This window comes from Phascolarctos cinereus, unplaced genomic scaffold (assembly GCF_003287225.1).
Source record: "Phascolarctos cinereus isolate Bilbo 61053 unplaced genomic scaffold, phaCin_HiC Scaffold_8;HRSCAF=390, whole genome shotgun sequence".
Taxonomy (NCBI): domain Eukaryota; kingdom Metazoa; phylum Chordata; class Mammalia; order Diprotodontia; family Phascolarctidae; genus Phascolarctos; species Phascolarctos cinereus.
In genome coordinates, this window is record NW_027556291.1 from 73320406 (window position 1) to 73333989 (window position 13584).

At 40.8% G+C, this 13584-nt stretch overlaps 1 protein-coding gene across 7 annotated transcripts in view; it reads left to right on the forward strand.

Annotated features, from left to right (window-relative positions):
* The window catches only part of F8 (coagulation factor VIII), a 137647-nt gene that overhangs the window by 78877 nt on the left and 45186 nt on the right, over positions 1-13584 (forward strand). For all 7 annotated transcript variants that reach the window (XM_020975580.2, XM_020975584.2, XM_020975583.2 and 4 more), the window contains exon 12: positions 4663-4813. In XM_020975580.2, the coding sequence (XP_020831239.1) occupies positions 4663-4813 (151 nt within the window). The remainder of the gene's footprint in view (positions 1-4662; positions 4814-13584) is intronic.

Sequence of the window (13584 nt, forward strand, 5' to 3'; positions counted from 1 at the left end):
GGTTGGTATCTGGCCCTAATTTTTGAGTGAGAACTTCACTTGTTGCCTCTTCTTTCTTGTGGCAAAATCAATGGAAAAGTTCATTCAAATTGGGTTGACCTAAGACTGGAGTGGATACAATGGCCTCCTTCAAAGATCAATTACTGAAAAGAACCACAGAAGTTAGCATAATAACAGGATTGGGAACAACAGGAGTCACAGGAATACCAAATTTATTTACAACTTTTAGATCTTGTACAAAGTGAAGGCTAACCTTCATCACGTTTTCTACCTTTTCTTACCAACAAGATAGTTATATTATGTTTTGTTAGGTTTTTTGGTTTGTTTTTTGTTTTTTGGTTGGGCAATGGGGGTTAAGTGACTTGCCCAGGGTCACACAGTGAGTAAGTGTTGTGTCTGAGGCCGGACTTGAACTCAGGTCCTCCTGAATCCAAGGCCATTGCTATATCTACTGTGCCACCTAGCTGCCCCCAAGATAGATATATTAAATGGCATCTGCCCCTTTTTGATCACTCCTTGTTTCTCTATTACTGGTTGTAGTCTGTCAATTTGAGCTTGAGACAAAGGATATTGCTTAACACACAGCCAAGGCTTATCCTCATAATAATTAATCATAATTGGTTTAATTCCTCTCATCAAGATGGTACCATTACTAGAGTAGACCCCTAACCAGATCAATTTCTTTAAACTCAGGGTAGTTTCCCATCATGAGATGAAACTGTTAGTTTGCCCAATCTCCCTCCTAAACCTGAAGGCCCATTAATACCAAATAGCTAATATTTATGTAGTATTTACTGTGTGCCAGGTACATTCAATCTCACTTGATCCTCACAACAACCCTGGGAGGTAGGGGCTATTGTTAACTTCATTTTACAGATGAGGAATCTAAGGCAAACAAAGGTTACACAGTTAGTAAGTCTCTGAGACTGGATTTGAAGTAGAGGTCTTCCTGACTCCAGGCCCAGTGCTCTGTCCACTGTACCACCTAGCTACCTATGAAAAATCATGTGACTCTTCTCCCAGAGTTCTGAAAACACTATCTCTGGGATACAGAATATGATGGTCCATAATTTACATGTCAGTTTTTTTCCCCAACAGATTAACAGGTGAGTTAGGTAAAAGCAAAAACCAAAAGCTAAAACCACGATTTTCTTTTCTTTTTGGGGGGGGGGGTGGAGCTAGGCAATGGGGTTAAGTGACTTGCCCAGGGTCACATAGCTAGTAAGTGTTATGTGTCTGAGGCCGGATTTGAACTCTGGTCCTCCTGAATCCAGGGCCAGTGCTCTATCCACTGCATCACCTAACTGCTCCAAAACCACGATTTTCAATGACAAGTCCTATCTGAGTACACCAAGAGAGTGGGTGAGCTTTTAAAGGTGTCACCTCTTCTTCTGTTTTCTTTCATTTTTTTTTCCTTTCTGACTAAATTTTATAGGCCTGCATAACATATGGCCTTGCAGGCCACTTGTGGCCCACCAAAGCAGCCCATGGGTAGTATGTTGTGCAGGCCTGATTTATACAAATTCCTCAGCAAAACTGACTTTGCAAAGTTCCCTTAGGGCAGGCCTGCACAACATACTGCCTGCTGACTATTTTAGTGGGCCATAGGTGGCTGAAGGGCTGTATGTTGTGTAGGGCTGATCCCTAAATCATTCTTATGTTTGTTGGAGGCAAGACTCATCCAAAAGATACCAATAATCCATTTGCTATGGATATGGGGTTTCTTAAAAAAAAAAAAAAAGAAACTAGCCTGTCTTCTTCAAATGAACCCTCCTCTGGCCACTGCAAATTTGGCCTTTTATAGCCAGACATGACAGAGAGATAATTCTCTGAGAGAGGTAGATATCTGCTGGTAACATACCCAATATTTCCTTATTTTTCTACCATTTTAGCTAGTGAAGACATGCAGGATCTCTTGAGAACCATTTTCCAGTTTCCAATACCTAATCTCCAATTCTCTCATACATCTTTACTTCCTGAGTCAATGAGTGGAGACCTAGTAGGGAGACTTAAAAAATTTTTTTTAGAAAGTTGGGGTCTCTAATCTGCCAGAAAGTAGCCACAAATACTCATAGGACATTTAATCATTGTTCCTCCAGCACCCAAGAATTTTGCTGACTATGCCAAATTGTTAGGTTGAAGTGAGCCCTTGTGGAGACAATCTTTGAAATAATAGGGAGCTTATTGAAAAGAAGAAAATTAGCAACATCTAAAGTATATGCATATAGGCAGTCTGCTAGAGACTATGAGAGAGATCAGTAACAGCACTCTTTTTTTATACAGGTAACAGGAGTAACTTTCAGAGGTATCTAAAAATAATGGGCTTCTAGGTGGTGCAGTGCTGGGCCTGGAGTCAGGAAGACCTGAGTTCTAATATGGCCTCAGACATTTACTAGTATGTGACCCTGGGTACTTAACCTCTGTTTGCCTTAGTTTTTTCATCTGTAAAATGAGCCGGAGAAGGAAATGGCGAGTCAGTTTAATAACTTTGCCAAGAAAACCCCAAATGGGGTCACGAAGAGTCAGACACACCTGAAAACTACTGAACAACAACAACAACAAAAATAACTCACATCAAATACAACTATTTCTCAGAATTTTTTTCAGAGCTGTCATCTAATTGTTCCTTCATTGATAAATTTATCAGGACTTAGGTGCATGAATAACATTGGCCAAACAGTCTGTTTAGGTTTGGATCCTGTATGTGCACCTGTTCTTGGCAAGAGTTAAAGAATTCTAAAAGACTACACCCCAAGACCATATTGTGCTATACTCAAACCCTCGCTTATTCCTTACAATCACTTGCCTTCTGCAGATTTGATTCAAGCTGAGAATTGAAGGAATCTAGGGAAACTAAAAGGAGGGAGAGCATTGTAGCCACAGGAGGGAGCTAGTACAAAGGCACTGAAATGGGAGTGGACCCAGGGGAGCAGAACAAAGTATGGCGTGAGGAGACTGGAAACCTAGGGAGGGCCCACATTGTGAAGGGCTTTAAATACCAAAATAGAGGACTTTAGATTGGATCCTGGAGGGAATAAGGAGCCACTGGAGTTTACTAACTGGTGGGGGGGGGCACAGAGCCTGGCATATTCACATCTGTGCTTTAGGATGATCATTTTGGTATCTGAGTATAGTATGGACTGGAATGGGGAGAGGCATGAGGTAGGAAATCCAATGAGGAAGCTACTGTAATGATCTAGGAGAAAGGTGATGAGGACTTGTACCAGTGTGGTGGCTGTATGGTGAAGGAGGCATAGACTACTACTTGTTCCTCTTGTGTGAGGACCCTTCCTTTCTTCCCCCCATCCCCTCATCAGGAAAGATGAAACCAGGAACACAATATTATTCCATGATAGGATGTGTCAATCTACTGCACTAGTTTTGTACTCGTTAGCCATCAAACTTTAAGGACCCAAATGCCTTTCCCTGGCCACCACTCCTCTCTGTGTATGTTATCTCTCCCATTAGAAGGTAAGCTTCTTGAGTTCAGGAACTGGCTTTGTTTTTTGTGTCCATCTCCCCAATGGTTGGCACACAGTAAGTGCTTAGTGAATACTTTTTCATTCATTCATCAAATTTGCAGATGATCGATCCAAGGCTAGGATTGTTATAACACATTGAATGACAGGAAATGGAATGTTGAGATGAAACAAACAAGATGGAAGTCAATAATGATAAATGTAAAGCCTTATGTACGGGTTCAAAGAATCAACTTCACAAGTACAAGACGAGGGAGGCATAGCCAGGCAGCAGGTGGTCTGAAGAAGATCTGGGGGTTTTAGTAGACTTCAAGCTCAACAGGAGTCAGCAGGGTGATAAGGCTGCCAAAAAACCTAGGATGATGTTAGGCCATATTAAAAGACAAAATAACAAAAATGAGAAGTTAGAGAGAACTCGTCTGCTACCCTGTTCAGGACGCTTCTGGAGTATCAGGGTTCAGTGTATTGGGGTTGAGTTCTAAGTACTACATTTTAAGAAGAACAATGATAAGCTGGGGATTGTGCAGAGAAAATCAAGTGGGCTGATGAAAAGCCCCAAAATTAGGGTTCAATAAGATTGGGTAAAAGAGCTAGAGGTGTCAAACCTGGCAAAGAGAAGACTTGGGAGGACATCAGAGCTCTGTTCAAGTACTTCAAGGGACAAATGTGAAAGAAGATTGAGACTTGTTCTGCTTGGATCCAGAAGATAGGAACAGGAATAGGAAGTAGAAGATGGAATCAAGTCAATAAAGACTAAATGTGAAGAAAAAGGACCACACCATTAGAGCTGTCCAAAAAATGAAAGAAGTTATACTGCTCATCAGAGTTCTTCAAGAAGAGGTTGGAAGACCACTTGTCATGTCTGTGATCGAGGGGACTCCTTTTTGGTCACATGTCAGACTAAAGGGTTTCTGAAGTGCTTTCCAACCCTGAGAGTCTGTGATTTGGAAAAGTATAGTATGGGCCTGGTGATGGGCTGACTATAAGTGAGGATCAGCTCCAGTTTGGAGAGGCTTATTGCCAACTTGGACTAAGGGTGATGACATTTTTGGCCATGGATAATCTCAAAGACCATCAACTAAGTCACAGGGGAGTAGGGACATGCATTGGTGGGAAAATGGCCCACACCCAGGGAATCAGATTGTTGAAATTTTTAAAAATGTTCTTGTTTTGGTTTCTTTAGATGATGTCAGACAAGAGAAATGTGCTCCTCTTTTCCATCTTTGATGAGAACCGCAGCTGGTACTTGCCAGAAAACATGCAGCGGCTCATCTTGGATGCAGCTGAAGTGCACCCCCAGGATCCTGAGTTCTACGCCTCCAACGTCATGCACAGTAAGCATCACTGAGATTGGCATCCAGCAGGAACTTGTGAGGTGGCAGTGAAGGGAAAGGAATGTTGTCTCCGTGCAAAGGATCTCACCTTGGATCTTAGTGTGGAGAGGCAGCACCAAAGCTCCTCCTCCTCATCTCTTACTCTCTCCTTCTTTCTTCTAGTGTCAAAGGAAAAGGTGGCCTTTCTTCTCATCAAGGCCAACCCCTTCATTCCATCTCCTCTACTCTCTGAAAGATTGCCTCCACCATCTTTTATCTTTCTCTATCTACTGACTACAATTATACCAGTCTTTCTCAATCTTAAAAAGCTCTCACTTGGCCCTACCATTCTCTCAAGCTATATCTCTCTTCCTTTTCACATCCAGTGTTCTTTTTTAAAAAGCATTATATATTCATCATCTATACTCTCTCTCTTCTTAATATCTCTCAACCCACTTGTACTCTGTCTTCCAACCTCATCACTCAACTGAAACTCCTCTGGCCAAAGTTACCAGTGATTCATCAGTTGCTGAGTCCAATGACCTTTCTCAATTCTCATCCTTCTTGACCTCCCTGCAACATTTGGCACTGTGGACCACTCTATCCTCCTCAGTACTCTCTTCACACTAGGTTTTCATGACACTGTTCTCATTTGGTTCTCCTCCTGTTCATCTTAGTATTCCTTATCAATCTCTGTTGAATCATCATCCATGATTTACCCTAACCATGGGTAAAGTCAGTTGGTCAGTCCATAAACATTTATTAAGTATCTACCATGTGCCAGGCACCCTGTTAAGCACTGGGGATGAAAAAAAAAAAAGAGGCAAAAGGCAATTCCTACCCAAAGGGAGTTCACAGTCTAATGACAGAGATGACAAGGAAACAATTATGTACAAACTATATATGGGATAAATAGGAAACAATTAAAAGGTGGGAGGCACTAGAATTAAGAAGGATTGGGAAAGCCTTCCTTTAGAAGATGGGATTTTAGTTGGGACTTAAAAGGAAGCTAAGGAAGCTGTTGAGCTGAGATGAAGAAGGAGAGCCTTCCAGGTATGGGACACAGCCAGTGAAAATGCCTGGAGCCAAAAGATGCATCTTGTTGGAGGAATAAGTACATGTTGAGTAGTGAGGTGTAAGAAGACTCGAAAGGTAGGAGGTGGCTAGGTTATGAAGGACTTTGAATGACATGCAGAGCATTTTGTATTTCCTACCTAGAGGTGATAGGGAGCCACTGGAGTTGATTGAGAAGTGGGGTGACATGGTCAGACCACCACCTTAGGAAAATCATCTTGGCAGCTAAATGAAGAATAGACTGGAGTGGGGAAAGACTTGGGGCAGGCAGACCCATCAGTAGACTATTGTAATAGTCTAATTATGAAGTGATGAAGGCCAACACCAGGGTTGGGGCAGTATTAAAGGAGAGAAGTGGAAACATTCTAGAGATATCCTAAAGGTGAGGTAGACAGTCCTTAGTAGCAGATTGGATATGTGGGGGTGAGAAATAGTAAAAAGTTGAAGATAACACCTAGGTTGTGAGCTTGAGGAATGGGAAGATGATGTTGCCCTCAACAGTATTAGCGAAGTTATGGGAGGAGTTTGGGAAAGAAATAATCAGTTTAGTTTTAGACATATTGAGTTTAAGATTAGATGTCTTAATGTCTACTAGACAACCAGTTCAAGATATCTGAAAGGTAGTTAGAGATGCAAGATTGGAGGTCAGCAGAGAGATTAGGGAAAGATAGGTAGATTTGAGAATTACTAATAAATGCTAGGTGGTGCAGTAGATAGAGCACCAGCCCTGATGTCAGGAGGACCTGAGTTTAAATCTGGCCTCAGACACTTACTAGCTGTGTGACCCTGGGCAAGTAACTTAACCCGATTACCTCCAAAAAAATAATAAGCGAATTACCAATAAAGAGATGATAATTAAATCCATGGGAGCTGATGGGATCACCAAGTGAAGTAGTATAAATGGACAAAAGAAGGTCCCAGAACCCTGGGGGACACCCACAGTTAGCTGGTGTGATCTGAAGGAGGATTCAGCAAAGGAGACTGAGAAGAAGTGGTCTGATAAGTAGGAAGAGAGTCAGGCGAGAGAGATGTCCTGAAAACCTAGAGAGAAGAGAGTATCAAGGAGAAGAGAGTGGTCAACAGTGTCAAAGGCTGCAGAGAGATTGAAGAAAATAAAGACTGGGAAAAAACCATTAGATTTGGCAATTAAGAGATCATTGGTAACTTTGGAGAAAGAATGGTGGAATGATGAGGTCAGAAGATAGATTGTAAGGGGTTAAGAAGAGAGTGACAGGAGAGGAAGTAGAGGCACCTATTGTAGATGGCCTTTTTGAGCAGTCTACCCACAAAAGGCAGAAGAGATATAGGATAATAGTTATCAGAGATGGAAAGATGAAGTGAAGATTTTTTGAGTAGACATGGGCATGTTTGTAGTCAGTAGGGAGGGAACCAGTAGACAAGGAGAAATTGAAGATAAACGATAGAGTCAGGAAGACAGAGGAGGCAAACTGTTGGAGGAGAGAGAATAGAATGCGAGTTTCCTTTGCAAGGAGAAGGGCCACCTCTTTGTGTGAGATAGATGTGAAGGAAGAGATGGCAGCAGAAGACATTCAAGTGATATGGGATAGAGAAGAGAAGAGGGAGCTAATGGCAAATGACCTCAAATTTTTTTTTTTGTAAAATATGAGGCAAGGTTCTCAGCTGAGGGGGGCGGGGAGGAGAAGCCATGGGAAATTCAAGGAAGAATAAAAAAGTTTAGAAGAGCTTCTGTGGAGAGTAGGATTGTGTGGCATCAGTGAGGGCCCAGTTGAGGTTATATAACATAAAATTATAGTGCACCCAGTCAGTTTCATGTTTCTCTCCACCTTTGTTCAGAAGCATGTATGTAGGAGTGAAGATGGAAGATGGTGAGAATGATCCAAGGAAGCTTGGCAGGGTGAAATTGGTAAAATGGTAAGGGACTCGGGATGGGAGAATGGTCCAGAGTTGAACTGGTTCACCAAGGGTTAGGCTTAGGTTTGAAGAAGAAAAGAGGAGGAAGTAGCTAGTGCAGAGGAAATAACTTGGTAGAGAATTGAGGGGTTGAGGGATTGGAGTTCACAGTATGGATGAAGAGTAGAATTTGGCAAGGGAAGGCAGAGGGAGAGGTGGAAAGCCAAAATATTGTGGTCAGAAAGGCTATCCTAAGGCTCTATCTTGGGCCCCTTTCTCTTTTCTCTATATTCTCTCTGCTGATCGCCTTATGGTTCCCATGGGTTCAGTTATCATCTCTATGCAGCTGACTTCCAGATCTGTGTTTCTAGCCCTGGATTTTCTTCTGAGCCCCGGCCTGCAGCAACGGCTGTCCAGTGGACAGTTTGAACCAGATGTCCAGTACACTTCTCAAATTCAATATGTCCAAAATGGAATTCATTATCTTTTCCCCAAAATTTACCCTTCTTCTGAATTTTTCTAATTCATTTGAGTTTACTACCATCCACTGAAGAAGAAAATTGCAAGCCACTCTAGTATCTTTGCCAAGAAAACCCCATGAACTGTATTAAAATGATGAAAGAGATGACATTGGAAGATGATCCCCTCAGGTCAGAAGGTGTCCAATACGCTACTGGGGAAGAGTAGAGAACAACTGCAAGTAGCTCCAGTGCAAATGAAGTGGCTGGGCCAAAGCCAAAAGGAAGCTCAGCTGTGGATGTCTGCTGATGAAATGGAAGTCTGATGCTTTAAAGATCAGTATTACAAAGGAACCTGGAATGTAGGATCCATGAACCAAGGTAAGCTGGATGTGGTCAAACAAGAGATGGAAAGATGAAAAATCAACATCTTGGGTGTCAGCGAATTTAAATGGATGGGAATGGGTAAACTTAATTCAGATGATCACTTCATATACCACTATGGGCAAGAATCCCTTAGAAGAAATTGAATAGCCCTCATAGTTAATTAAAGGGTGAGAAAAGCAGTACTGGGGTATAATCTTAAAAATGACCAAATGATATCTGTTTGAATTCAAGGCAAACCATTCAACATCACAGTAATACAAGTCTGTGCTCCAACCATTGATGCCAAGGAGGCCAAAGTTGGTCAGTTCTACAACATCTTCTAAAAATAACACATACATATGCAAAGATGTCACATTCATCATAGGGGATTGGAATGCCAAAGTAGGAAATCAAAAGATAGTTGGAATAACAGGCAAGTTTGGCCTTGGAATACAAAATGAAGCAAGGCAGAGACTAATAGAGTTTTGTCAAGATAACTCTCTGGTCATTACAAACACTCTTTTCCTTTTTTTTTCCTTTTTTAAAAATTTATTTCGATTTATCAACAATCACTTCCATAAGCTTTTCAGTTTTAAATTTTTCTCCCCCTCCCTCCCTATGTCCCTCCCCAAGATGGCACACAATCTGATATAGGCTATATATATACATTTCTATTAAACATATTTTCACATTAATGATGTTGTAAGGAAGAATTAGAACCAATAGGAGAAACCACAAAAAAGAGAAAACAAAACAAAACATAAGAAAAAAGTAGCAAATAGTATGCTTCAATCTGCATTCAAACTCCATAGTTCTTTCTTTGGATGTAGATAGCATTTTCCATCACGAGACCTCTGGAGATATCTTAGATCCTTGCATTGCTGAGGAAGGCTAAGTCTATCAATGTTAGTCATCGCACAACATGGCTATTACTGTGTACAATGTTTTCCTGGTTCTGCTCACTTCACTCAGCATCAGACCATATAAGTCTTTCCAGGTTTTTCTGAAGTCAGCCTGCTCATCATTTCTTATAGCACAATAGTATTCCATTACATTCATATACTACAACTTGTTCAGCCATTCCCCAGTTGATGGGCATCCTCTCAATTTCCAATTCTTTGCCATCACAAAAAAGATCTGCTATAAATATTTTTGTACATGTGGGTCCTTTTCCCATTTGTATGATCTCTTTGGGACACAACTCTAGAAGTGCTATTGCTGGGTCAAAGGGTATGCACATTTTTATAGCCCTTTGGGCATAGTTCCAAATTGCTCTCCAAAATGGTTGGATCATTTCACAATTCCACTAACAATGCATTAGTGTTCCAGTTTTCCCACATCTTCTCCAACATTTATCATTTTCCTGACAAACACTCTTTTTCAATAAAAGGCAACTCTATACATGGACATCACCAGATGGTCAATGTGACAATCAAATTGATTATATTCTTTGCAACCACAAAAGTAGAGAAGTTCTATACAGTCAGTTAAAACAAGACCTAGAGCTGACTGGCTCAGATCATGAGCTTCTTATTCAAAATTCAGACTTAAGTTGAAGAAAGTAGGGAAAACCATTAGACCATATTAGGTATGACCTAAAATATCACTTATGAATATGAAGTGAAAGTGATGAATAGATTTAAGGGATTAGATTTAGTAGATAGAGCGCCTGAAGAACTACGGACAGAGGTTTGTAACATTGTACAGGAGGCAGCAACAAAAAAATATTCCAAAGAAAAAAGAAGAGCAGGAAAGCTAAATGGCTGTCTGATGAAGCTTTACAAATAGCTGAAGAGAGAAATGTCAAGGAGAGAGGGAAAGATATATCCAACTGAATGCAGAATTTCAGAGAATAGCAAGGAGAGATAAGAAAGTTTTCTTAAATGAATAATGCAAAGGAATAGAAGGAAACAATAGAATGGGAAAGACTAGAGATCTCTTCAAGAAAATTAGGGATATTAAGGGAAAGTTTCATGCAAAGTTGGGCATGATAACAAGCCCTAGGAAAAAATCTCCAGGGCCAGATGGATTTACATGTGAATTCTATCAAACACTTAAAGAACAATTAATTCCAATACTATATAGACTATTTGGGAAAATAGGTGAAGAAGGAGTCTTAACCAAATTCTTTTTATGATACAAATATGGTGCTGATACCAAAAATGGGCGTGATAAAAAACAAAAATGGTAGAGATTTAACAGAAGCAGAAGAGATTAAGAAGAGGTGGCAAGAATATGCAAAAGAACTGTATAAGGAAGATCTTAACATCACCAATAACCATGATGGTGTGGTTACTGATCTAGAGCCAGACATCCTGGAGAATGAAGTCAAGTGGGCCTTAGTAAGCATAGTAAGCAATAAGACTAGTAGAGGTGATGGAATTCTAGCTGAGCTATTTAAAACCCTAAAAGATGATGCTATTAAAGTGCTGCACTCAAGAAGCCAGCAAATTTGGAAAACACAACAACGGCCACTGGATTGGAAAAGATCAGTTTATGTCCCAATCCTAAAGAAGGACAATGCCAAGCGATGTTCAAATTACCAAACACATAGGGGCAGCTAGGTCGCGCATTAGATAGAGCACCGGCCCTGAATTCAGAAGGACCTGAGTTCAAATTTGACCTCAGATACATAACACTTGCTAGCTGTGTGACCCTGGGCAAGTCACTTAACCCCATTGCCTAACACCCCCCCCCAAAAAAAAAAACCAAGTTACCAAACAACTGTGCTCATTTCACATGCCAGCAAGGTTATGTTTAAGATTCTGCAAACTAGGCTTCAGCAATGTGTGAACCGAGAATTACCAGAAGAGCAGGCTGGTTTTCAAAGAGGCAGAGGAACTAGAGACCAAATTGCCAACATTTGCTGGATTATGGAGAAAGCAAGAGAGTTCCAGAAAAATATCTACTTCTGCTTCATTGACTACACTAAAGCCTTTGACTGTGTGGATCACAGCAAAATGTGGCAAGTCCTCAAAGAGATGGGGGTACCAGATTGTCTTACTTGTCTCCTGAGGAACTTGTATGTGGGCCAAGAAGCAACAGTTAGAACTGAACATGGAACAACTAAGTGATTGGTTTAAGACTGGAGAAAAAGTACGACAAGGCTGTATATTGTCACCTTATTTATTTAACCTATATGCAGAGTACATCATGTGAAATGCCAAGGTGGAAGAATCAAAAGTCAGAATTAAGGTTTCTGGGAGAAATATCAACAATCTCGGACAGGCAGATGATACTACTCTGATGGCAGAAAGTGAAGAGTGCAGAAGCCTCTTGATAAGGGTGAAAGAGGAAAGTGTAAAAGCTGGCTTGAAGCTGAATGTAAAAAAAAATTAATATCTTGACAACTGGTCCCATATTTTCTGGCAAATAGAGGGAGAAGACATGGAAGAAGTGTCAGATTAATTCTTGGACTCAAAGATCACTGCAGATGGTGACTACAGCCATGAAATTAAAAGATGCTCCTATGAAGGAAAGCTATGGCAAATCTGGATAGCATAGTAAAAAGTAAAGATATCACCTTGTGGACAAATGTCTTTATAGTTAAAGCTATGGTTTTTCCAGTAGCAATGTATAGCTGTGAGAGCTGGACTATAAAAGCTGAGAACCACAGAATCAACCCTTTTAAATTGTGGTGCTAGAGAAGACTTTTGAGAGTCCCTTGGACAGCAAGAAGGTAGAATCAGTCAATACTTAAAGAAATTAATTCAGGCTATTCACTGGAAGGTCAAATACTGAAGCTGAAGCTTAAATACTTTGGCCACATAATGAGCAGACAAAACTCATTGGAAAAAACCCTGATGTTGGTAAAGATTGAAGGCAAAAGGAAAAGGAGACAGCAGAGGGTGAGATGGATAGATAGTGTCATGGAAACAACTAACATGAACTTGGACAGACTTTGAGAGATAGTGGAAGATAGAAGGGCCTGGCATGCTGTGGTCTATGGAGTCATGAAGAGTCAGACGTGACTGAAAAACAACAACCATCCTTCCATTCAACCAGGTTCTCAGCCTCAATGTAATCCTCAACTTTTCCCTCTCCCACATACCACAGATACAGTCAGTGCCCTCATCTCTCCTCATCTGGAGGCAACTGTCTGCTAATTGGTTTCCTTGCCTCAAGTCTCTCTCTTTTACAATTCATATACACAATTACAATTTTACACACAGTTATTTTTCTGTTGCACACCATGTCAGTCCCCTGCTCAAAAAGTTCTAGTGGCTCCTAATGGTTGCCTTTCAGATTAAAAGAATTCTTCTGGTGGGTATTTAAAGCCCTTTGCAATCTTGTTCTGGTTTATTATATATCATTCCCCTTTAGGCACTCTGTGAGCCAGTTTCTTTTTTTCTATCTCCCATCTCCATGCCTTTGTATCCCTGAAATGTATTCTTTCTTCACCTTGGCCACCTAGACACTTGAGTTTCCTTCCAAGCTCAGCTCAGGTACTCATGCCTTCCACATCTTCCCCTCCCCCAAGCAGCTAGGGCTACCCATAAAAATGCCTTGTATTTATTAATTTTGTAGATGTCCTGTAAACCCTTACAGAGGTCCACATTGTCTCACTTAATAGAATGTCAGCTCCTAAAGAGCAGGAACTATCCTTTTTGTCTCTAAACTCCTTCTACCCAGAACAGTGCCTGTCACATACTAGATGTTTACTAAATGCTTATTTATTGATTCGTTATTGTTGTACATAAAACTCTGTAGAAACCTTCAAATCCTACCAAAATGTTGGCCATTAGTATTCTTGTTGATCTCTGGTCAGCTACTGGGAGCTTGAGGGGTGGGGTCTCAACTCTGGGAATTAGTCCCTTGGCTCTAGGGCTTTCTCCTGACTGATTTCTATTCCTGAGATCTAGAGCCTTCCTTTTTGGTCCCTGAGCCTGCTTGACTCCTCACTTTGTGTGTGAGGCTGATTTATAACATGTTTTTCTGTGATAGCAAAATTATATTTGTCTAGGAGTGATCTGAGAGTCCCAATTCACATAATCCCAGTTCACTTAATTAATGTTTATTGAT